The sequence below is a fragment of the Corythoichthys intestinalis genome, chromosome 6, assembly GCF_030265065.1.
Source record: "Corythoichthys intestinalis isolate RoL2023-P3 chromosome 6, ASM3026506v1, whole genome shotgun sequence".
In the NCBI taxonomy this organism is placed as follows: Eukaryota; Metazoa; Chordata; class Actinopteri; order Syngnathiformes; family Syngnathidae; genus Corythoichthys; species Corythoichthys intestinalis.
The window spans coordinates 48585028-48612329 of record NC_080400.1 but is presented as its reverse complement, the minus strand read 5'-3'; the positions used below and the strand labels follow the sequence as shown (position 1 = coordinate 48612329).

At 38.9% G+C, this 27302-nt stretch overlaps 1 protein-coding gene across 5 annotated transcripts in view; it reads left to right on the top strand.

Moving 5' to 3' along the window:
• Positions 1–27302, top strand: part of rap1gap2a (RAP1 GTPase activating protein 2a) — a 181362-nt gene that overhangs the window by 77511 nt on the left and 76549 nt on the right. For 2 of the 5 annotated variants that reach the window (XM_057838382.1, XM_057838381.1), the window contains exon 1: positions 21632–22261. The exons of the other annotated variants lie outside the window; for them this stretch is intronic. In XM_057838382.1, the coding sequence (XP_057694365.1) occupies positions 22134–22261 (128 nt within the window). In that variant the 5' untranslated portion in view covers positions 21632–22133. Of the gene's footprint in view, positions 1–21631; positions 22262–27302 lie in introns of those variants that run through there. 5 annotated transcript variants of the gene reach the window in all.

The following is a 27302-nucleotide window of genomic DNA, read 5'->3' as shown; positions in this document are numbered from 1 at the left end:
ACAGTGATCTTCATTTTGAATTTATTTGACTATGTTAGAGCTTATTAATGTTGTTTTTTTTATTGGCAGGCTAAGCAGGCACCATAGACTTATGCTATTTTAGCCACAAGGGGAGCCCTGAAACTAACAAATAACTGACAAACTGCACGGAATTTGTTGAAATCAACTCCATTAACTAGTTTAAGTTTAAGCCAAATATAAAAAATTCTGATCTTTTACTTTACAATAAACACCTAGCAGTTAAAATGTTGTCTATAAAATTTGTAAAGCGATAAAACAAAACAACAAAAATGAATGAAAGGAATGAAAGTATTTCATAATGGGTCAAAATTATTTTTCGAACAGATCATGTGACTAGCACCTTAGATACGGTCCTTTGCTTTACTTAGCCAAAAATACACCTGAGGAGGCAAGATGGATATTAAGAATTTCTTTAAACCTAAGCTTTCAAAAGCTTCAACAACAACTGTGCTTGAACCAATGATTCAAGACGAGCCATGTCAAGACGTATATATACACATACACATTTGTAAGTTAATTTTATTGCTGCCACTGCCTTTCGAGGTCATCAAAATGTTTTGCCCCCCATGCCACAAAAATCAAACTCTGACTTTGGATCAAACAGAGTGTGAGTGGGTGGGAACAGGATTTTTTGTTCACAATCACTCACATTGAGGAGGGTGGAATCATTTTCTCTGTGAGTGAGCAGGAGTCAAAACCCACACCCGTATTCGCCTCTAGGTCTGGCCCAGCGTCATAGCTTTTTTCTCATTGTAGTTTTTTTCTCTGCCATCCATTTGTGAGCACGACGAGCATTTCTACAATACCCCCTTTTATTTTTTCTTAAATATTAAATTAAAAAATAAATAGAAAGAACAGTGATCCACAGCATAGAGGACATGTTTTGCAAGTTTTTTTTTTTTTACTTTGTGTTTTCTTTTAATTTTTGACCCCGTTTGGAAAGGCATGTTGTCCTAAGGAATATAAACTACAGTTAGATGAAGAATAATTGGAAAGCTGTAGAGGCCAGCTGGTATTGATGGTTGAGAGTGTAAACTCTAGCCTGTGCACTTCAGAATACTCACAGATTTGTCCTCTGTGCCCTGAAATGTTGCCAGAGTATTAGATCAGTCTGTAGAGACACTGACAGAATTCAAACTAGATAGAATGGTCACAAGGGTTGATGAGGCTGATCAGAGAAGGAAACATGAAAAATATGTCTAGCTATACAAGAAAATCAACCACAAATAAGGCTAGGTTCAGACCACAGGTCTTAATGCACAAATCCAATTTTTTTTCATGTTTTTCCGACTCGAGTGAGGCACTAACCTGACGGTCTGAACGGAACAAGTCGCACAGAAGTGGACCATTGGAAATCCGATCTAGGTAACTTTTGTATGTGGTTAAAATCCGATTTGGGACACTTTTTTTTTTAAATGTGGCGGCGGTCTGAACTCTCAATTCTCCCAAATTGGAATTCATGCAGCAATTACGTCAGCAAAGAGAGAGAGGCAAGAAGGATGGCCGCGACTGAGCTGTGCATTACCATTAGCGCCTAGCTTGAACTTGGCTTTTAGGGAGGAGGCGGGCTTGACCACAGTCATAAAAAAATGAAAAAAAGGATAAGCCTGAGAATGCTCAGTTTTCTTTCTGTGCGCCAAATGAGCAATATTTCAATATTGCTTCCTCGGCCAAGAGTCGAGGCAGACACAGCGTATGTGTGTGCGTGCATGCGTTCATTTAATAGATATAAACTTTGAATATACGAGCTTAGCATTGAATAACATAGGGCCTGCATGTGTGGTCATTTGTTTTGATGCTTCTGCGCATGTCGGTGACTGCTCAGCCGTGCCTGACCGTAAGTTAGTGTGTATGATTAATAATTGAACGGGCTCAATGAAAAAAAAAGCAGTCTGAATGGGCACGTAATAAAAAGATCCGAAGAAAAATTGGAATTATGCATCAAGACCTGTGGTCTGAACCTAGCCTAAGTGGGAGAAATTTAATAATGTTAATTATTTGGGTTTTTAATACAGTGACAGTGTATAACATTGCATACCTGAGTATTAAAACCATTTTTTATAATATATATATTATGCACACTATAGCATCTGGATGTGAGACAGATGGTATACAATAATAAAGTATTGAATTGAAGAGAAAGTTTTTTGCTTGTTCGTTTGTTTGTTTGTTTGTTTGTTTTTCAAATAAATAAAGCAGAGAAAATACATTCGAGGTTTCGTACAAAATCCTATCAAATTTTTAATGAGGAAAAACTCTTCTGAATCATCTACTTTCTCACCACTTTCCTTGCTTGATCGAGCCTTTCGGTTCCTTCAGTTTGGCAGTTCAGTTGTGTTGTTGTCTGTGTATTGATTTTTTTTCTTTGTAGTCTACTTGTTATTTTCTTTGCTTATTGTAAAATGTCTGTGGTGTGGGTTTTATGAAATCCACGATATAAGATGAAGGAATATCAATATTGTTCCCAAACCACTTTGTTATCAGAGCTTATATACATGGGCAAATGCTTACCCGTTGTGACATTGATCGTTGTTGTATTACAACTATTTCAAACCCCGAAAGTGGCTCGATGGCGATGACACATCCACTCATCCCCACAACCATCCTATGCCATGCATACAGTACATTACTGTATCAGCTTCATCATGGATACCAAGGGCACAAAGTGTATGAAAGAATGCTATTCACCGACAGTAGCTCACCATTCATACCATAATTATTTATCCAGCAACTGGCAACCAAACTTTTCGTTGTTGGTTCCCAACACCTGCCTTGGGATTCTAAACATTATGATAAATGGAGTGCTTATAACAGATGACAAGGAGGGTGAGTACAGAGGACTGATTGACAACTTTGTTACATGGTGCTGCAGCAACCATTTGAGACTCAACATTAGCAAGACCAGGGAGCTGATGGTAGACTATAGGAGGAACAGGAGGTCCCCAGCCCCAGTTGTTATCAGTCGTCATCCAGGGGGAGGTGGTGCAGTGGGTGGACTCATATCAGTACCTTGGGGTCCACATTAACAATAAGCCATATTGATCTCATAACACTGACACCCTCTTCAGGAAGGGACAGAGCAGGCTGAGGGGACTCAAGTCATTTAACGTCTGTGGTAGGCTACTGAAAAGTTTTTATCTGTTTGTGGTGGCCTTTGCCCTGTTTTTCACTCTAGTGTGCTTGGGGAACTGCCTCAAGGAAGGTGAGGTGGGCAGACTTAATAAACTGGTGAGGAAGGCCTGCTCTGTGGTGGGGCTTGAGCTGGGCAGTCTGGAGGCAGTGGCTGAGAAGAGGATGGCGATCAAATTCAAAGCTATCTTAGATAACCCTGCTCACCCTCTCCATCACGAGCTGTGGCAGATGGGCAGCTCTTTCAGCCAGCGCTTTATACCACTTAGATGCAGAACTGAGCGCTATAGGCGCTCCTTTGTGCCCACCGCCATCAGACTCAGTGCTCACCATTTAATGTACAGTACATGTAATATAAGTTCAATGACAGGTATACTCTTTTCATTTGTGTTTTTGTTTTTGATATATCACCGATCTGCAGTCACTTTAAATTCCACTTATGCTTATTTTAGTTGTATCTAATTTCTGTATACCTTTTATATTGTTTTTGTTGTTTCTCCATATTTTATACTTTTCAATGTATGCTGTTTGATGCTGCTGCAATGCCTGAATTTCCCCTATTAGGGATCAATACAGGATAATATTATCTTTGTTTATTAAACCGGCCCACCAATGAGTGTTCTGAAATGACTGTTGCTTTAATTTAGCTGTTTAAAATTGCTTAATCAAAATGTATTTGTATATTCTAATCGATTTTAATTAGATTACATGTTCTCCCTGACTGGGTTGGATTCTGATTAATTAATTTATTTATTCAGATTTTGTGTTTTGATCTTTTAAGGCACTTCTCAATATAAATAGTAGACATTATAAATCAAAGATCTCTGTAGTATTTTGCTACCTTTTTTTTTACAAACATACAAGGCAGCTAACTGCAATAACACAAACTCTGCAAACAGGATTGCCAGATCAGAAAGACAATCTACCAGCCTGATCACACGGTAAAACCTGGCCAGTTAAACAAAAACAAGAAACGATATGTAGCAAAACAAACAAACAAAAAATTACAGTGCATCTAAAGCATTTTTATGTTATGTCCTTTTTGCAGTAATTTTGTTGAGTCTGACTGTCCGTCAGTAAGGGCATCTGGCAAACCCCGAGGGGAAAAGCCCAGAGGGATGGATGCACCGTATATCTAAGTAAACAGAAAGTACATGCAGTTCATAACTCTCACGTTGAGGGGCGCTAAAATGCTAGTTCAATAGTCCCAATCTATATTTTAATATAGATCTACAGCTATACTTATATATAAATTGAACTGTGTGTTCGATCTCTACGGACTCCAAAACGGCTGTGCGGATTTTGATGAAATTTTACACAGTTATACTTTATGTGTCTGAGAGTGTTCCTTCATGGGTTTGATCTCTGGAGGCCTCCATTTAGTGTGGAAAATTAATTTGAAACTCCAATAATTAGCATGGAAAATGTGACCTGATTGTGGGGGCGACAGCGCAGTCTTTTGGGCAAAATGATGTGTCTCTTGCAATTGCAATGTCGCAGTTAGTTCTCAAACTTTACGGTTTCCTGAACAAATTTATATGTGCTGTTACGATACATTGTGGCGTTGAGTACTCCACAACAAGACGCTGGATTTAAAAAAAAAAAAAAATGTAAACTGTTCCCGGAATATTAGTAGGGGATTCATTTTGGCTGGGTATTCATACTTTAGTGACCGTTATTTATTATGTGTTACGCCCGCAATGGTTCATGGGTAGTTGTGGCCATGACTGAGAGTGGTGGTTGCCGTTTTTATATTCTGGTGTTTTCTCTTCAGTAAAGGTGGTGTCGCTTGGGGTCATGCGGTGTATGGGACGCAAGAGCGGCAATTGTGAAACATAAAAGCTGTCTCATTCTTCTCCACGTTGCTTGCTGCAATCTGTACACAGTGATGGAAAAGCGATTGCGCATTAACCAATTTATGGTGTCCTTCTCCTATTACTACATTCCAGCTGCATCTCTAATGAAAGTATGTTTTATCTGCCATTCGGTTCTGTTGTTCTGCGTCTGCAACGCCGGGCTGTGCTGCTGGATAAATCCATCCAGCATTAAAAACAATTTTAAAAATCATGGGGAATCCCTGATTTCAAGGTTTCTTATGTGTCAATTTAACAAACCTTGGCCCCAACAACCCAGCACAAGTTGTATGCCCAGCAACGCCAGGCCTTACTGCTAGTAGTCTATAATTAGAGCAAAGATGCTCCTGCAAGTAAGCAACGGAGCCAAACTTGGTGTAGAAGGTGTAGAAAAGTTTAACTGTGAAAACTAATCAAAATGTTCCCTTCCAACAAAGCTGAATTTTGCCAAAGGTAGCCTCAATTTTATCAACCCACCCAATGCATTTCTCTTTCGCCTGAATCTTTGAAAATATCCAAATTTGGCGGGAATCCGGCCAATCTGGCAAAACTGTATGCAACTACTAAACACATGTATATAAAAACACACTTAAATTGGTAAAACTGGCCAAAAACATTGTGCTTCCTCCTTCCACAGTGGTATTTTACATTTCTACCATCTCAGAACATATGAGACACAATTATTTTTCCAGCGGGAAGAATGAGCATTCATCAATCTTAATTCAATCCATGTTCAAAGTTTTATTTTCACTTTCCACTGTTCCCTGAAAGCAACATTTTTTCTGTCTCGCACTCTCTTGAGTCTGTTTAAGTTGTCTGTCTCCTTTCCTTCTTTAACCAACACTTGTCTCCAAATACTCTATTGCAGGGTTCACTAAATCCGGACCTCGGTGCCACTTTTCCTGTTGTGTTCTCCACGTCTCCCTCCTCCAACACACCTGAATCAAAATAATCAGGATCATTATCAGGCTTCTGGAGAGGTTGCTGATGACATAATCATTTGATTCAGGTGTGTTAGGGGAGAGAGACGAGGAAAACACGACAAGAAAAGTGGCACCGAGGTCCGGATTTAGTGAACCCTGCTCTATTGCTTACTTCTCCTTCTGTCCACGACTACTCACTTATCATTTGCTTCACTGTTGTCAGTCTTGTTATGTTTACCCTGACTTGATTGGCTTATTTCTAAGTTAGTTTCCTTGTCATAGACAGCTTTGCCCAAAAATAAGGGAATACTACATAGATTTGAGTTGTGATAAAAAGGCCTCTGATAATGTAAAATGTATTGCGTGGATGAATGCGCTTGCATAAATTAAAGGTCTTTTTTTTATATTGTGAAGCATTTTGGATTCTTTTAATATCCTGTATTTGTCTTGCTATAATTTATGTAATTTTCCTGTAAACGGTAATCTGCATGCTGAAGAATGACTGAAGCAAGATTATGATTATGAAATCCCCCCCATAATCTGAATTAATACTACATTGTTATCATTTGAAATTATAGGTCATCAAAAATATATCCAATACACCAACAGATGTTCCATTGTGTGAATATTAACCATCGTGCTTCGTACGCATGCATTCAGTATGTCGACAGTAATAACTATCAAAAGAAGAACAATTTGTTATTGTGCAATAGTTGCATGCAATTCATGCCTATTGTCCACCTCCATAAATCAATGTTTGCCTGCTCATGTATTTGATTGTAGGTAATGTGTAACTATACTTACATGTACTTGTGTCAGGCACAAACATGGCGCAGTATAACTGTTACTGGGAAAGAAAAACAAAACCAATTGAGGTATAAAACATGGCAGGGATACATTAAAAGATGGATAGGCTGTACACTGCTGGACAGAGTATTGGCACCCCTGCAATTCTGTCAGATAATTCTCAATTTCTCCCAGAAAATGATTGCAATTACAAATGCTTTGGTAGTAATATCTTCATTTATTATGCTTGCAATGAAAAAACACAAAAAAATGGGGGAAAAAGTTAAATCATTATCATTTTACACAAAACTCCAAAAATGGGCCTTGGTAGCGCAACCTTTAGACAAAATAACTGCGAACAACCGCTTCTGGCATCCATCAATTAGTTTCTTACAGATCTCTGCTGGAATTTTAGACCATTCTGTTTTTGGACAACCGCTCTCTGAGATTTAAAGGGTGCCTTCTCCAAACTGCCATTTTCATATCTCTCCATCGGTGTTCTATGGGATTCAGGTCTGGATTCATTGACGGCCACTTTAGAAGTCTCCAGTGCATTCTCTCAAACCATTTTGTAGTGCTTTTTGAAGTGTGTTTTGGGTCATTGTCCTGCTGGAAGACCCATGACCTCTGAAGGAGACCCAGCTTTCTCACACTGGGCCCTACATTATGCAGCAAAATTTGTTGGTAGTCTTCAGACTTCATAATGCTATGCACACGGTCAAGCAGACCAGTGCCAGAGGCAGCAAATCAACCCCAAAACATCAGGGAACCTCCGCCATGCTTGACTGCGGGGACCGTGTTCTTTTCTTTAAAGGCCTTGTTTTTTTTTCCTGTAAACGCTATGTCAGGGGTGCCCAAGTCTGGTCCTCGAGAGCCCCTATCCAGCTTGTTTTCTATGTCTCCCTCCTTGAACACACCTGAATCAAATGGACAGCTCATCAGCAAGCTCTGCAGGAGCCTGATAATGATCCTGATTATTTGAGTCAGGTGTGTTGGAGGAGGGAGAAATGGAAAAAAAGCTGGATAGGGGCTCTCGAGGACTGGACTTGGGCAACCCTGCTCTATGTTGATGCCTTTTCCCAAAAAAGCAAGACTTTTGTCTCATCTGACCAAAGAACATTCTTCTTTTTGGCTTACTCAGTTAAGTTTTGGCAAACTCCAGCCTGGCTTTTTTATGTGTCTGGGTCAGAAGTGGGGTCTTCCTGGGTATGCTACCAGAGAGTCCCTTTTCATTCAGACGCCGAAGGATAGTACGGGTTGACACGGTTGTACCCTCGGACTGCAGGACAGCTTGAACTTGTTTGGCTGTTAGTCGAGGTTCTTTATCCACCATCAACAACAACATCAACAACAAGCTTTCACTGAAATCTCTTGTCAATTTTTCTTTTCCGTCCACATCAAGGGAGGTTAGCCACAGTGCCATTGGCTTTATACTTATTGATGCACACGGTAGACACAGGAACATTCAGGTCTTTGGAAATGGACTTCTAGCCTTGAGATTGCACATGCTTCCTCACAATCTGGCTTCTCAAGTCCTCAGACAGTTTCTTTGGTCTTCTTTATTTTCTCCATGCTCAATGTGGTACACACAGTGACACAGGACAGAGGTTGAGTCAGCTTTAATCCATTTTAGCTGGCTGCAAGTGTGATTTAGTTGTTGACACCACCTGTTATGTGCCACATGTAAGTAACAGTTGCTGTTAATTACACAAATTACAGAAGTATCACATGATTTTTCAAAGGGTGCCAATACTTTTTTCTGGCCCATTTTTGGAATTTTTTGTAATGTTGATAGAACCTTGCACTCAATTTCTTCCAATTTGTGACTGCACTTAAAGTATAGCCATGAGCTGTCCATGCAGGCATCCTTTTTTATCTTTTTTCTTTTTATCTTGTCTGATATTATATTTGCCATTTTGCATTCTAAACATGTGAAACATTTTGTCCGTGAGAAGTGCTGATTAAACATGCATATTTAGAAAGCAATCAAACATCCAAGTAAATGAATTATAGGTTTGAACACATTAACAGACATTAAAGCAGAGTATTGAATAAGCTTTGCATTTAATCTTAAATGTCAACCTCGCAAAGTGTTTCATTTTATTCATATGTTACAGTCTGACACATCACACAAACGCTACATATTTGATGAAATACACAAAAGATGACATTTGCCTTTATAGTATTTACTTTGTGAGTTTATTTACACAAATATCATTTCTGTGCTAATCTGACATTATATGCAGTGACTGCCATTTTCAAATGGACGTTTCATAAATATTTGGGACATGATTATGAGGAGCACTGTCTAGGAATTTTGCTAGTATTCACTAGCTTGTGTTGCTATTCCTGGGTCGTGAATTCAAAAGATTGAGCTGAAGAAGGCAAAATGTGAGGTCTTTGTGTGTGCACGTGTGCGCGACCGTGCACGTGTCTGTTTGTGTGTTTCTTGGGAATAAAGCAGTTACTCAGCAGCAGTTGTGAAGGTCACTTTGACCATGCAGCCAGCATGCAGCTGGGCCAAGCAATTTATTTTCCTCCTTATTATTTTTTTTTTTCTTCTTTTAATGAGTGTGTCTGTGTCCAAATGTATGCTGTTGATACGAGTGACATGCCGTTAAGTTTATGTGGTGTGCTGTCAGAGACGGAAAGAGAGGTGACGTTTGCAGACTGGCATCTGTTTGTTTGGGAGACATTTGAGACTGTGAAGTGCCAGGAGAGGTACTATTTGAGAGTGTGCATGTGTACTGTATTGCACATTGGCACTTAAACTAGCCTTGAAGTGCATTAAATAGGTATTATGTTTCAGGTTAGGGTGTGATGGGCTAATAGTTACCCTCTGATGAAAATCACAATGTAGATTAACAGTCCAGTCCAGATGCGTTTATGTATTGCAGTCAAAGGCAGCCAAAGAGTTAAGTTATGAAGTTATGTGAAGTCACAAGTGATTTATAAAACAAATATTAATTAATAGATAAAATTCCCAGAGAAAAATACACCCAAGCAACACTTTAATCTTTTTCCAATTTATTACTTTTTATTTTATTTTCTTTGAAGTTTTTTTTTTTTTTTCGCTATTTATTCCCCTTATTCTTATTTATTAATATTTATGTAATTGAATTTTCCTAAAATGGATCCTTCAGTCATTAAGTTATTATTATTTTATTTTTAAATTGCGTATACAGTGGGGCAAATACGTATTTAGTCAAGCACTAATTGTGCAAGTTTTCCCACTTGAAAATATTAGAGAGGCCTGCAATTGTCAACATGGGTAAACCTCAACCATGACAGACAGAATGTGGGGGAAAAAAAACAGAAAATCACATTGTTTGATTTTTCAAGAATTTATTTGCAAATCATGGTGGAAAATAAGTCAATACCAAAAGTTCATCTCAATACTTTGTTATGTACCCTTTGTTGGCAATAACAGAGCCCAAACGTTTTCTGTAACTCTTCACAAGCTTTTCACACACTGTTGCTGGTATTTTGGCCCATTCCTCCATGCAGATCTCCGCTAGAGCAGTGATGTTTTGGGGCTGTCGTTAGGCAAAACGGACTTTCAACTCCCTACACAGATTTTCAATGGGGTTGAGATCTGGAGACTGGCTAGGCCACTCCAGGACCTTCAAATGCTTCATACGAAGCCACTCATTTGTTGCCCTGGCTGTGTGTTTGGGATCATTTTCATGCTGAAAGACCCAGCCACATCTCATCTTCAATGCCCTTGCTGATGGAAGGAGATTTTCACTCAAACTCTCTCGATACATGGCCCCATTCATTCTTTCCAGAGCAGTCGTACTGGTCCCTATACAGAAAAACAGCCCCAAAGCATGACGTTTCCACCCCCATGCTTCACAGTGGGTAAGGTGAAATGCAGTATTCTTTTTCCTCCAAACACTAGAACCCGTGTTTCTACCAGAAAGTTATTTTTTGGTTTCATCTGACCAAAACACATTCTCCCAGTCCTCTTCTGGATCATCCAAATGCTCTCTAGCGTCCGCAGATGGGCCTGGACATGTACTTTCTTCAGCAGGGGGACACGTCTGGCAGTGCAGGATTTGAGTCCCTGGCGCCACATTGTGTTACTGATAGTAGCCTTTGTTACTGTGGTCCCAGCTCTCTGTAGGTCATTCAATAGGTCCACCCGTGTGGCTCTGGGATTTTTTCTCACTGTTCTTGTTATCATTTTGACGCCACGGGGTGAGGAGGGAGTTGAAAGTCCATGTTGCCCAACGACAGCCCCAAAACATCACTGCTCTAGAGGAGATCTGCATGGAGGAATGGGCCAAAATACCAGCAACAGTGTGTGAAAAGCTTGTGAAGAGTTACAGAAAACGTTTGGGCTCCGTTATTGCCAACAAAGGGTACATAACAAAGTATTGAGATAAGCTTCTGGCATTGACCAAATACTTATTTTCCACCATGATTTGCAAATAAACTCTTTAAAAATCAAACATTGTGATTTTCTGGGGGGGGGGTGTTCTCCACATTCTGTCTCTCATGGTTGAGGTTTACCCATGTTGACAATTACAGGCCTCTCTAATATTTTCAAGTGGGAGAACTTGCACAATTACTGATTCACTAAATACTTATTTATCCCACTGAATATTAGTGGTACCACAACGGACAAATTTAATTTGTTCCATAACCTGGTTTGTTAGTCAAAATGGTCGTAGGTTGAGCCCGATTTTCCAATAAGAATATATTATGACTCGATTAATTTGGTCCTATGCCCAAAACATATGCTAAATCCTTAATAAATACTGCAGGTGAAATTATAAATAGCAATTACACAAAACAAATGAATCAAGAATTGAAATCGTAATAACAATAATAATAAATTTTTTTTTTTTTAAAGTGTTTTCATTGTCACCTTAACTTATAGAGACTGGCGAACGGTTGTCAGAGGCAGGTGGAGGTAGAGAAGGAGGACCGTCGAGATCGTAGACATATTCTGGCCGTATTGTCTAGCCAGTTCACTGACACGCACACCAAGCTCATATTTTTTTTTTTTTTCATTTCCTTCATAATTTCAATGGTAAGCATTGCCTTTTTACTTTTTTCATCACCTGCACTAACCTTCTTGTGATCCATGTTGATTTCGCTCACAAGAAAATCTGCCATGCTACCGTCTTGCTGAAAAACAATGAAATTGCGACGCTGTCCTAAATTGTCTTATTTCAAGCATATCGTCAGATGTCCAGACAAATAACAAGTCAAATCTTACTTGGGATGTCAAAAGGATCATATGTTGATGCGTTTGCATGTCGATGTACCATTCTGTGTATTATATATATATATTGTTCCATCGCAAAATACATGCGGACAACGTTAATAGGACAATTGGATGTCAAATAGGGGGCCGCAAAATATTGTCCTGTTGGCCCCAATTGGCCTATGGGTAGCAGGTTTGACACCTCTGTCCTGAATGAATGTAAGAAAAATATTTAAGAAAAAGAAAATCATAATTCGTGCATGAAAGGGTTAAAGAGTTCTGATGTCCGTGCATTTAAATCCTTATAGGGCACACCTAGACATCCAATCCATTTTGGCTGGGAAAGTCTGGCATCGAATGATCGTGAATAATTACCCAAAACATCCAATCCTTTTTGACTTGTAAAAAGCTGGAAGCTAATGATCATGAATAATTTAAAATGAATTGGACTTATAATGTTTACTATAAAACGGTAGGAAGTTAGTTAATAAAATAATTATGTTAAATTAAAATTCGAGCAAATTGGAAGTTGACCGAATCAAATTGATTTTGACATTTGAAGCTCTGCAATTTTTCCTGTCAGTGGCACTAGAGTGTGTATGTTTGGTGTGTTGTGGTCTTCACACAGCCACGTGTGTTCTTGACATGTGAAACCATTTTATCACTCCAGAGGGAATGTGGTTACCCAAAACTGATACGGAAATACACCATGTGTAGATCAGTAGCGAAATTTCTATGGCAACTCCACAAAACGGACTGTTGGATAACAAGATCTAGTACCCAAGGCAGTAGGTTTGGTCTTAGCATTGGTAGGGATGATATAACAGCATAACCTGCATGTACACTTATTGCTGGGGACGGGACATTAATAAGACCAAACAGATTGGGTGAACGGGGGGCAGGGCTACATTTCTCACGAATATGAAGCTAATTAATTGATAGGCTAAATGATCAATGCAAAGTAAATCCGTATGGGCTTATACTAACTTACAGAACATGTGTATTGATTGAGGTGATACACAGCTCGATTCAAACCTACTACAGAAGAAACATTTTGAAAACTTCCAGAATAAATGTCTGGATTTTATTAGTAAATATAAAGTGCAATATTTGAACATAAATTATATTAACATACACTAAATACAAACTTGTTAATAATCTCTTGACTATCCAGGAATGCAAAAAAATAAACATTTGTCTTAAAGCAGAAATGTGAAGTAATTTCATAACATGCCAAATAGGATCACAATTAAAGTAATTAAACATTGTTCAACAAATAAAGCATTAAAAAAATAATTTATATGTTGTATATTTGACAAAATAATCGCGTTTCCGAAGTTCGAGCCTGAAAGGGGACGAACCCGGAAGTGATACGTCACACCGGGATCAGCGATGGCAGCTCCATACATACGGCCGCCATACAAAGCCCTTCAAACAATGATTCAAACAGCGATATTAGCGATAGATCAAGCGCAAGGGAGGAGATCCAAGTTTTGAAGAGTTGGAGGAAGAAGAGGAGATTGGAATTTTATGTTGGACCTAACATGTATTAGCCAGACGTTAATCAGGATGCAAACAATGTGCCTAGACTACCTGACATGGAATGGAGACAAGACCCATCGAGATTACAAGATTGGTAAGATATAGGCTGTTATTATTTTCATGATTTAAAGATGCAGGCATTTACACATAATTTTGTGTTTTTGTCTACCTGATGACATTGTTAAAAAAAATAATAATCAGACTTCATGTTCATTTTGGCAGATCCGGCAGCTCTCGTGCATATAAAATAATACTATAAAAATGTTGGGGGGAAAGAAGGAGATGAGTCGTTGATGGCTTTCTCCACTTTATTGTGGCAACAATAAGAAAACAAAATAATAGCGGACTGCCGCCACATTCGACCGCGAAGTTTTGCTTCTCGCTGATCTCCTCCTCCCCTCCTACTACTCCAGCATCTCATAAACGGATCGTGCATAGTGTCTTGTTATGAGCTTTTTGTTTACAAATGTATCGAACACACGACGTGCTGACAACTTTGTTTCTTTATTAACACATGGAGGTAACAGTACGAACACAGCTCGGGGCTCTCGGCAGGAAGTGGCATCTAATGGCGTGAGGAAATGTATTTTTTTTCACACAAGCGAACAGATTACAAAGCACCACTTCAGTGTTGTCCCGAGACTACATTTCCCATGATTCACTGCGTGACCTGCACGCTCGCTGAGTCGCTGCCAGACATTAAAAGCAACACGCTTTTTATTGTCACCTGTCAGCGGCTCTCGTACGTAAAACACAAACTAGAAGGCTATCAAGCGATCACCGTGAAAGAAACGCCGAACAGTACAAATGCAATGCAATGCTTAAAGCATGAAGGTGGAAATACATAATACAAATGCAAATAAATGTGCAAAAACTCACCAGCGGTGTGTGTCTCTTACGGCAACGTGACCGTGAATTACCGCGACGGCGACCCGCTTATATGCACATCTACACCCCTTTTTCCGTTTGACAGTGGATTAACCCTTTCGGACAAGATCGTAGATGACGCACAATTTAAACACGCTTAACCTAGCAAACGCAACAACAACTATGATCGGGGATTGCCACGAGTTAACTCCTGCTAACGTCGCTAGCTTATACTGTTCATTTCACAACAGTTGGCAGCTCTGCTTTGACAAAGTCATCAGTCATCTATCCAAAAATCACACTTACTTTTTGGCAAATCCTTGATCATAAGCAGACCGGTTAAGGAAGCAGGCATCTTCGAAGTGTTTGCAGCAGAGAACACTACTCCATGATGGCGTGAAATTCATTCGCTTCGTGTGAACGAAAGATGACCATTTACGTGCCCTGCTATCCTTTGGCCACTCATACAACTTTTCGTTTGAGTGAGAACAAAACATCGCCACACACCGCCGTGGCATCTTACCGAGAAGCAATGCAACAAACAATACTGTTCTATGGCGGACTTCCCTCGCACTACCCTGCGTGGCGTAATTTCCGAAGATTGCCGAAGAAAAGCATTTTCTTTGTGAAGGGTGTTGCTATGGGTTAAACAAAGAATCTGGAAGGGTTGCGTTAAAAAAAATAACGAAAATATACTTATAACTGTTTAGCCATTGATATTATTCAAAAACATGGTTGGCCAACCCTTACTCCACATTTCCGCTTTAAGACCATTCAACTCTCTGTCTAAATAATGCAAGAAAATAGTAACTAAAATAAACTTCTTAGTCAGGGAAAATAAAAATAAATTAAAATGGAGCCTTCCTTTAGGTAAAACACAACTGTTTTTGTCCACTACCACAGCCAAACTCAACAAAAAAAAATGAAAGCTTGGGCTGCTTTAAGGCCAAATTAATAAAATATAAATGAAAATTGGGCCGAAGGGGATATAAACTACTTCACTACATTTCTCTCAGTTTAATTAACGTTAACAGTAGAAAAACAAAAGGAGGACACTTCTCTCTAGGCAGATTCTTACTTGAGTTTTGCAGGTCAGCAAGTTTACACAATTTAATGTTATGCTAACTCTAAAGCAGGTCTGACTTTCAGTAGCAAAATTAGTGGTGTGTTCCCTACCTCCACAACATTCACGTCTTTTATATTACTTACAGTGGCGGCTGCTGGCCTAAAAAACTTCTAATATCCCTCCTCTTCAAAGGGGTGGAGGAGGCGGCATGTTGTTGACATATTGTCTGTGTCAGCCAATCAAACTAGCGTTAAAGATGGAAAAAAATGGACCGGCACATTCAGCAAGTGAAAAGGGGTAAATATAAGTCTTAACATAATGAAAATAATTCACTTAACAATGGTAGGGTTGATTCTACTGTTAGAACATAATGGAAGACAATCTTAATTACCTACAGTGCCTTGCAAAAGTATTTGGCCCCCTTGAATCTTGCAACCTTTTGCCACATTTCAGGCTTCAAACATAAAGATATGAAATTTAATTTTTTTGTCAAGAATCAACAACAAGTGGGACACAATCATGAAGTGGAACATTTATTGGATAATTTAAACTTTTTTAACAAATAAAAAACTGAAAAGTGGGGCGTGCAATATTATTCGGCCCCCTTGCGTTAATATTTTGTAGCGCCACCTTTTGCTCCAATTACAGCTGCAAGTCGCTTGGGGTATGTTTCTATCAGTTTTGCACATCGAGAGATTGACATTCTTGCCCATTCTTCCTTGCAAAACAGCTCGAGCTCAGTGAGGTTGGATGGAGAGTGTTTGTGAACAGCAGTCTTCAGCTCTTTCCACAGATTCTCAATTGGATTCAGGTCTGAACTTTGACTTGGCCATTCTAACACCTGGATACGTTTATTTTTGAACCATTCCATTGTAGATTTGGCTTTATGTTTTGGATCATTGTCCTGTTGGAAGATAAATCTCCGTCCCAGTCTCAGGTCTTGTGCAGATACCAACAGGTTTTCTTCCAGAATGTTCCTGTATTTGGCTGCATCCATCTTCCCGTCAATTTTAACCATCTTCCCTGTCCCTGCTGAAGAAAAGCAGGCCCAAACCATGATGCTGCCACCACCATGTTTGACAGTGGGGATGGTGTGTTCAGGGTGATGAGCTGTGTTGCTTTTATGCCAAACATATCGTTTTGCATTGTGGCCAAAAAGTTCAATTTTGGTTTCATATGACCAGAACACCTTCTTCCACATGTTTGGTGTTTCTCCCAGGTGGCTTGTGGCAAACTTTAAACGAGACTTTTTATGTATATATTTGAGAAATGGCTTTCTTCTTGCCACTCTTCCATAAAGGCCAGATTTGTGCAGTGTACGACTGATTGTTGTCCTATGGACAGACTCTTCCACCTCAGCTGTAGATCTCTGCAGTTCATCCAGAGTGATCATGGGCCTCTTGGCTGCATCTCTGATCAGTTTTCTCCTTGTTTGAGAAGAAAGTTTGGAAGGACGGCCGGGTCTTGGTAGATTTGCAGTGGTCTGATGCTCCTTCCATTTCAATATGATGGCTTGCACAGTGCTCCTTGAGATGTTTAAAGCTTGGGAAATCTTTTTGTATCCAAATCCGGCTTTAAACTTCTCCACAACAGTATCTCGGACCTGCCTGGTGTGTTCCTTGGTTTTCATAATGCTCTCTGCACTTTAAACAGAACCCTGAGACTATCACAAAGCAGGTGCATTTATACGGAGACTTGATTACACACAGGTGGATTCTATTTATCATCATCGGTCATTTAGGACAACATTGGATCATTCAGAGATCCTCACTGAACTTCTGGAGTGAGTTTGCTGCACTGAAAGTAAAGGGGCCGAATAATATTGCACGCCCCACTTTTCAGTTTTTTATTTGTTAAAAAAGTTTAAATTATCCAATAAATGTTGTTCCACTTCACGATTGTGTCCCACTTGTTGTTGATTCTTGACAAAAAAATTAAATTTCATATCTTTATGTTTGAAGCCTGAAATGTGGCGAAAGGTTGCAAGATTCAAGGGGGCCGAATACTTTTGCAAGGCACTGTATATTACCGAACTCATTACAGTATATAATGAAATAAGGTTGCTTAAAAGGTGGTGGGGACAATTTAAGCATCCTGAAAAGTGAGTAGTGTTATGTCCCTTTCGTTCCTTTTGCTAACCTACGCCCTTGCTAGTACCATAATTTAGGATTTAAGTTAAACTTCTCAACATGGGTGCTTTTAAAGCTAAAATATGTTAGATATTCCTGGAGTGTGCACAATAGTGGTACAGTAAGAATAAGCTTTTCAACATATTAAATCCAACCCTGTATTGAAGTGGTTGTTAAGACGGTTGTGGTGTTGTTTTAAGTCATTATTTGACCTTACCTCTACCCCACTTTCCTGGGTAATTGTTTGTGACATACAAATAAGGTAAAATTGGTTGTTGTTTGACGGGCTTACTGTGTAAATCAGGCCTCAGGCTTTAATTGCATCACCCAAAAGTATGTTTTAGCGTATGAAAGCTTGTTTAGGATCCCATTGTTGAATGCTTGGCAAATGTTTGACAGTCACCTTAATTTCAAGACGGCAAAAAAGTAGGCAACTTACTTGTTAAACCTGAATTGAGGAACTCTTTCTAAAACAGCTTCTTGATTTTAAACAGCAAGAAAAACAGTGAAAACCTTTTAACATGTGCTCCTAGCATTCGTCTTTATCTTTTTTGTAAGTAGAAATTTAACATTGTTGGTTGTTTACACAATTATTTGTAAGTTTCCAGAGGCAATGAGTCTGCTGATTATGCATAAAATAGCCTCTGTTTCCACAAAATGCAAATGGAGGGAGATGGCTCGTTGCTCACACTGCAGTGTCGTTCACCTGCAGTGAATTGCTCAGTTGGGTGTACTGGTAATAGAAAGTTTAGGGGGGCTTTTTGATTTTTAAATGATTATTGTGGGATATTTTTTATGTGAGACTGAACAGGAATTAAGTTTGTGCTCCACCTACATACAGTAGTCTTTAAGCTCTATGTTAAAAAATTCCATTTCTGCTCCTTAATTCATATGTTAACCGTAGAGGGTGTTTATTAATGCTCAGTTCTGCTGTAGCTGAATGTATCACAAAGGAACATTGTCATATATTTGTGTGTACGGGGAGGGGGTTTAAACGAGAGCTACAAAGTGTTGATAAAGGTGTCTCATGTTCCCTCTTGATGACGCACAATTGGGCCCTGGTGATACGTCCCAGTTGGTAGGCTTGTGAGATTGAAAATATTCAAAACTGCACACTTCCTATTTATTTATTTATGTACAAGTGGTCCCCAGGGTGTGATTGATATTTCAGTTGATCTGTGTGCATGTTTTCACACGTTACACCTGGGAATTCCTCTGATGAATTTTAAAACTGTGGTCAGCATTACAGTAAAAATGACGGACTTGTTTATTGTTTTTTTTGTTGTTTTGTTTTTACAACCATGGAGTAAACAAAAGTCGGTTTTCATGGACTGCTAATATTTTGGATGCTTAAGGCAAGATTTGTGCCAGCTAGTCTGTTGCTATGGTACTGATGAGACCAAGGATAAGCAATGCTTTGAAAATGAAATGAGACCTTGTAATTGTAACGTTTGCTGTTTCCTGGGTTCCATCAATTTCATTCCATTTCCACTGTCACACAATTACTAAAGCATCTCAGCTGCTCAGTTGTCTTTGTTTCCATATTAAATGTCCAATGAGTCAGGCAATTTATTAAGCCATCCAACAAAATTCTCCACCTCCTCATGATTGTTTTTTCTCGCCACACTTAACATGCAATTTGATTTGCTTAGTATATTTTCGCCCTTTTTTCTATGGCCAATTTATGTGAGAGTAGTCTTTTCGCCATATATCAAGCAGCAGTCTTGCCAAAAAACATGAAACTGTTGATTGTTAAAATTTTCTCAGATGTATGAAATACAACTGCTCAAAAACTTCAGAAACACATCAAATCCAAACGGAGGATTGGCGAGTGTTCTTGAATATCTTTCCTGATAATAAGTAACAAAATGAAAGTGAAAAACATGATGCAGCCAACAGGTCCTTTTGCAAAAATGTAATTGTAGCAACTCAAATGGTTTTTAGTAGCTTGTGTGGCCCCCACGTGCCTGTGAGCATGCCTGACAATGTTGGGACATGCTCCTAAGATACAAATCGATGGTGTCCTGGGGGATCTCCACTCAGATGTGGACCAGGGCATCACTAAGCTACTAGACTACTGGCACAGCTGAATGAACCTACACATAATTTCCCAAAGGTGTTTTATTGGGTTTAGGTCAGGTGAACATGGGGGCCAGTCAGTGGTATCAATTCCTTCTTCTTCCAGGAACTGCCTGCTTACACTAGCCATATGAGATCAGGCATTGTCGTGGACCAGGAGGAATCCAGTTCCAACTGCACCTGATGTTTTAAGGTGTTTTGACTTTGTTTTGATTTAATGAGGGCAGATTGGCACAGCGTGCTACAATAAAGGTACTGAGCAATCGCTAGCACTGATAGCCAGTAGCCCTGAGTATATCAGATGCTGTGGGAGGGATTAAGAGTATTTTTCTGCTTCAGGTGTAGAAGGCAAGGTAAAGGGGATTGTATGCTTTCCTCTTTATAAACGTAGTGACCAGTTAAAAAAAAAAACCAAAAAAAACATTGTTTTTAAGGGTTCAGATAACCTCAGAGAAGATAGAATGAGTGGGACTCGTGGTGTCTGGAATCCCCTGAGTTACAGGCTGCTGCATATATTGTAAATGTAGAGCACGCAACTGTGTTGATGCATGTGGTTAATAAAGATATTTTTGATCATTGAACTATTTCTGTGTAACATATCTAAGACATGGACACCTGCAGCTTATGGTCAGGTGCTCCATCTACTAAGTTTTTTGTTTTTTCTCGTAAATTTAGTGAAATTTGGGCAGTGCAGCTTATAGTCAGATGTACTCTATAGAAATTATGGTAATCGATATATTCATAAAAAGGACATAGATTATTTTTTGTAAGTCATTGTTACTCTATGTACATTACTGTAAGGTATACAGATTTAGTGAATCTCGTATACTAAAATGCCCATAGCCTAAACATACCATACACATGCAGTTGCGAGCTGAATTTGGTTTGATAATGTTCCTACCATTATATATTTTTGGTTCTGAGATAAAAGGTTCGATTCTGGGCTCTGGCCTCCTTGTGAAAGTTTTCATGTTCTGCCCAGGCCTGTGCAGGTTTTTTCCAGGGACTCGATTTTCCCCCCACTTTCTAAAAACATGCGTGTAATGCAGTTTGACTCTTAATATTAATAAGTGTGAAAGGTTGTTTGTCTACAAGTGCCCTGTAAAAGGCAGTCCACCAATTCAGTTTGTACACCATAGTCAGCCGTGCTCCAGACACCTTGTGAGGATTACCAGTATAGATAATGTATGGGTGGATGGATATTTGCATGTAAAATAAGGATCTGATTCAAAACATTATTAAAGGAAGGACCAAAGGCTATGTAGTTAAAATAGTTGACTTTTTCAAAGCTGATAGCTGATTATGATGATAAATATGTATGGATAAACGAGTCTCATAATCTTCACAGTTCTGAGAGTAATTTCCTTTGTGTCTCAGTTTGATGGGTAAATAGGTCCAGACAAAGAACTGAAGAATTCAGAGACGATGGAAAAAAATAGAATTAATAAAAAAAAATACTTGAAATTTGATTAAAGGTTGGTAGTTTAATTCAGTTTCTTTGTAGTTTTTTTTTTTTTTTTTTTTTTTTAAACATTGTTTTATTAGTTAGGTAACATTTCAGCTTTTATGTCCATGTCAACAGCACAGCATATAATAGGCTAATAAGCCTTTACATACGGTGGGCTCACATAGTGGGGCAGAATCTCAGTTATAACTTACTGTATGTTGTAGGCAATTGTGTTTCCACAGCTGTATTTACAGAAAACTTTTACTACAAACCAAATCGTTTAAGTCTATAGCAAGTATCAGTGATAAATGTCATGCGTGTAATGTCATGTCCACCAGAATGCTAAAAACTGGTGAAAATAAGAAAGGTAGAGAGAGAATGCAAATGTGAGTGTCCAAAGATCAAAGGGAATTAAAAAGAAATTGCATCCAAAAAGGTAGAAGAGGGCAGAGAGAGGTGGAGGGGAAGTCCTCCATGAACAGGGAGGAGAAGTGGGAGGTACTTGCTCTAACTCCAGCCTATCAAATAAAAGGGACAGGGCTTCGAGGACAGCTAGTAGGGAGCAAAGCAGCAGCAGTCACAAAGGGAGAGGAAGGAGAGCTTGTTAGTTTGTGAGAAGGAGAGTCAGAAGAGGGTAGAGGGATGCAATGCTACCAAGTCTGTGACGCTGTCTGCTGGAAAACTCTTGATTCTGTAATCAAACAACATATTGTGTTCTGGAAGATCATCGTATTGATGCATTGCAGGAGCTGGGGATGCAGATAGTTCACCTTGGACTTACGTCTCAGCCCAACTGTATCAACTTGGACCTTTTTGGATTATGGCCAACTAAATAGCCTTCCCTCAAAGGAAAACACTGGAACTGACAACTATTCACGACAAAAAGTAGACAACCTGTGTTGTCTTTCACATATGTCTCTGAAATAGAGATCCTCTAAGATTTAAGGTGTTGACTTTTACAGCTCACACTGGAACCCCAAAAGGGCACGGCCAAGTCGTCAGATTTATCCAGGAGTCCTGGAAATAGCGTGACCTTGGACCAATTGTCAACAGAATCCACCCTGGAGGAACCCAGCATGTCTCAATCCAGAGGGCGCTTACACAACAAAAAAGCCGGCATTCGGGCTGCAGTGATCCTGATTGGACTCCTGCACAAGTCTCGTAAAGCCAAGGAGAAGGAAAAGGAGAAAGAAGAGAGTGAAGGGTGGGTGAAGTTCATTGTATGATAAGACTGACAGACTGCAGGTAGTTTATCAGAGGGTATGAAAGAATATGGCTGTGATTGGCTCTCTGCTCAAACAGGAACACACAAGCACAGACATACACTATCAGTACAGCTTGGTTGTGAAGGAAAGTTTACTTGTTAATTTATTGACAATTTATTTTAAGTCAGCAGTTTGTACCACATTGTCTATTCTGTTTGGTTCAGTGGATTTAAACTTAATGGCTTTATTGTGCAGTAAGTCCTTTTTATTGGCATATGTGTGTATGTGTGTACAGTCCACGCTTCAGTGCGTTTGGGTCTGTTGAAATAAAAATTGGGAAAAGGATGGAAAGAACCAGCAACAAGAGAGTGAAGTGTGAACAAAGGTTCACACTGAGTGGTTTTAAAGAGCAAACATTCAGTTCAGTACATTGGTAGAAAGACAAGACAAGAAAGACATTGGCCAAGCTGTAAAAAGAGGAACAGTGGGAAAATAAAGAGGTTGTAAATGAGACAACAATGAGTTGCTGGGAACAAAAAGAATACAAGTTCCCACTCATCTATTAATGTACTGTATATCTGCTTCTTGACAGTTGTTTCTGTGCACTTAGGCATCTAGAGTGGGCACTCGTTGAAGGCTATTCTGATATCTAGTTTTTGCGCAATGTGAACACATGCTTGTTGCTTAACTCGCACCAGGTGAGACCCGGGCTTAAGTGAAATGTGTCTGTGTAATACTAACAGCTGGTCTTGAATCGTGGTAAAAGCTACAAATGAAGCGAACCAACATCCACTGTCCATTGTGGACAACTATGTCAACATTGAACTGCTCCATTAGTTGAATGCTGTTTTGCACATATCATCCTAATGTGCTCTGCTTACAGTCTCTGAGCACTATCCGGAAACATGCCACCTGTTAAGAAATGGTTTTAGGATGTTGTGAATTTTATGTGTGACTCACATGAGTCACATTTTGATAAGGTTTGCCAATGAATTTGCATACTTAGTATTATTTTTTCTATACAAGCTGTGCACTTCTTTTTAAAAATATCACCACTCTGATTGAATTAAGACATCAACTTTTGAATATAAGCATGTTTACAATAATGCTTATGTGGCCAGATATTTGTGCTACTGTCTGCAGATTAGTTTCAGAAAGTGTAAATGGTAAAATACTGTAAGGCCCCTGATCATTCTTTAATTAAAAACGGTAAAAATTGTGCAGGATTTCATGAATCCTATAAAAATTTCATATGATACTTGCTATTATTTATTGTAATTTTCGAGCAAATACCGCAAATTATGACGTTCAGTAGCGTACCCCACGTAACATGTCACCTTTGCTCATTAATATTCATGATGTTAGCAACTTTTGCTGGGGGGAGGGGTCATACTTGCATTTGTCCCTCATGCTAGATGCATGTAAGTAGTGTACGAATGTGATGTTGAACGTGAACTGAGCTAAACCTACCAACTCGGTTCTGGTAAAGATGTGGAAGAACATATGAATGTTCATTTAATTAAAGAGATGGCTTGAGTGTCAAGGGCTGAAAAAGACGGGAAAAAGAGCTGACCTGATCCAGAGGTAGCTTTTTTATCGACACCTTTTTCTTGTGTGCGTTGACTTACGCCACTGACAATGACATTCTCCTGTTTCAACAAGCTACCCTGTACCACCATATACCCTGTCTTTATTATATCTTCTGGTTGTCTTATGTCTCTGACCGTTCTTGGGGTCTAATTTATTTTGCTATCTTTGTGTAGTGATTGCAAATGCTACTCAGTAACAGCCAACGAACACTTTTAATGTTTTCATGAATAACAAATCTTAATTCTTTTAATTTATTTACACTCCCTCCTTACTAAAGTTGTTTCTTTAAAACAGAAAAGGTAACAACAGTGGCAGTCAGATACCATTTTAAATTTTTTCAGGTCATTCAATGTCAGATAGAAGCAGCATGGCAAAACGCCATGCTAAAAAATAAGTAAAAATATCAAAATGGCGTACGTCTTCGAGGCAGGCTGTGGAAGTCAATGGATCGGCATTGTCACCTGTGGGACCATTGCCCCCAACAAAATGTTTACTGCATATGAAGGTGAAAGGCTTCACCTTGCTGGCGTTAAACTGGTCTTTTGGACGTCACAAGTTGATCCATTGTTCACATTTTTTCTTCTGAGTTTTTGGCTTCAGGAAACGTATGAAGAAAACATCCTTCATTTGTCATAATGTCTAGAGTCGTTTCTACAAGTTCCATAGCAACAGTGTTTACTTGGCATGTTCTTTTTTGAAAAATGACATGCAGGAAAAAAGCAGTATTAGCATGGGTTGTATGCGAGTGCGTTTCTATGTCAACCCCCTGGTGGTTTACGATGGTGACGTCACCAGTGTTGTTAATAACGGCGTTACAATATAACGGCGTTACTAACGGAGTTATTTTTTTCAGTAGTGGGTAATCTAATTAATTACTTTTCTCATCTTGGCAACGCCGTTACCGTTACTGAGGACGGAAAGGCATGCGTTACTATGCGTTACTATATTGGTCGAAAAGTCTGAGGGAGACGGACTCACCGAGACGACAGAGCAGAGCAGGAGTAGGGAGGAGGCAAGAAAGTTGTGACGCCGAGCAAACGCGATGCTAGGTAGCTCCAATAATACATGTTGTAGCCGATAGCCTTCAAACTAGGCCCACATGTTATGGTAGATATGGTAGACATGGTAGATATCACATATACTGTACATAGATATAACTAGATGCAAAATGACAGACATGGCACTAAATGAGTTAGTAGACAGCCGCCATCTTAAAGCAGTAGACTTTTTAGGACGGCTCTGTTGTAGAGAACCTTCCTAGCGAATCTAAGTAACGTTTTATCTAAAATACTTCTAAATCGGCAAAATCTTGACTTGAATCTATCTTTAAATGATGAAACAGTTTTAAAACTTTCATATGTTGAAAGTAGAGAGAAGGGAACTAATGCAATAATGGGAGCAATTTTAACAACTTTTAACAGTTGATTCAGGGTAAAGGGTAAATTAGGGTAAAGAATTGGGCTCGGGCCAATTGTACCAAAAACCTTCACAAAAAAATTCACATAGTGTGGCCAATGTTTTTTTTTTTTTTTTTTGAAAAAAAAAAAAAGTAATTATCACCAATTACTTTGCCAAGTAACTAATTACTCTTACATTCAGGTAATTGAGTTACTAACGCAATTACTTTTTGGGAGAAGTAATTTGTAACTATAATTAATTACTTTTTTTCAGTAAGATTAACAACACTGGACGTCACACAGTCTTGCGGTCTAAAAATAGCATTCGTACGGTATGCTATTAGAATAAAGAACAACCGTGAGACGTGAAATGTGATTTATACTCTGAGCAAATATTTGCTATTTCTGTAATCGTAGAGCAGTTGAAGCATGAATAAAGAATTTAACACCAATATACTGTTGAACCATATTGTATTCCAAATACAATTTGGAACACTGTACCACGCAGGTGGTTGGTATCACTATGTGCATGCCAACTTCATGACCTCCTGGGTGTTATTCAAAACCCTATTGAATGTCTTGACTGTTGTCTATGACATTTTATTTTATTACTTAATCTACTGTTGGCAGTCCTACTCGTACATTGAATGTACGCTTTGTCAAAGAAGCATTAGAAAACAGTGCTTTGAGAAACAATCACCTTGCAAAAACCCTTAAACCCGCCATTGGGGTTTTGATTGCTACATGCGAATTGTGATAATCCTCACTTGACATTCATGAGCATGGTATATGATTTCACAGACATATCCCAACAATTACAATGAAAGATAAAAGATGCACAGCTTTTCAGCCTTCACAATTTCATTCAATCAAAACAATGGGGGATAATGGCCCCTTTCCTCCCTGGGCGGCTTTTTTTTCCCAGTCCAATTTCTCAGCATTTATTGTAAACAAACATAAATTGCAATTGGTCACAACATAGCACAAAAAGTGTGGAAATTTGTGCTTCGTGAATTAGGCTGTTGTGGTTTAATATGGTTCTTCTACATGCCACTGAGGCTACCTACTGTTAAATAAATACACAGTTAAATTGCTAATATTTCTTGTTTCTCAAAATAACTTTCTTGCAACTGTGACACACACTTGCAGCTGTGACACACACTTGCCATGTGGCAACACATAAAAGTTTTAAAATGGATTTTCCAACAGTTTAAGATTTTTGCCATAATCAACACAAAAGAAACGTACTAGGTTTACTTGTTGCCAGGCAGAGTTTATCAGGCTTAATTTACTTCTACTAATGGGAAATTGGCCTTTGCCAGTCATGTCCCCCAGACAGTGGCGTTGACAGTAGCCCTTAGACTCCAAAATAACATTAAGAATTTTGAATAACATAATTTATAATCAGTCATGTAAGTAATTGAATCAATGCTCTGTATCAAATATAAAATAACTGGCATGAAAGAACAGGGTTTTACTGTAGTGTGACGCATCCCCCTACTCCTAATCTATTTGATTTGTGTTATGTCTTCTGTGTGCTTTTCTGCTCGACAGTTTAAATAGCTCGAGGCAGACCTATAAAAACATAGAAAGGCTGTCATTGCTATTGCTGTAGTGGTGTCACATGAGGAACCGGGTGCAATTTTAGACAGTTTTAACATGCTGTAGCTCTGCGGATAATCGCACCCATTTCAGACTATTATATCTCTATTTGTCTTCCTTGACTGTGAACAGAGGTGGGTAGAGTAGTCAAAAATTGATCTCAAGTAAGAGTAGCATTACTTCAAAATAATATTACTCAAGTAAAAGTAGTCATCCAAAAAATTTTACTCAAGTACAAGTAAAAAAAGTATTCGATGAAAGAACTACTCATGTACTGAGTAATCCCTTATGATATCTTATTTTCAAAACGATAACATTTTGCTTTCCCAGCATAAGGTCATCTATATGAACTGTTATTATTATTATACTATAACCAGGGGTGCACATAAGTGGTCTGCATGCGCGCATGCATACTGGACATAGACAAACGCGTTGGCCCTCAACGGCTTCC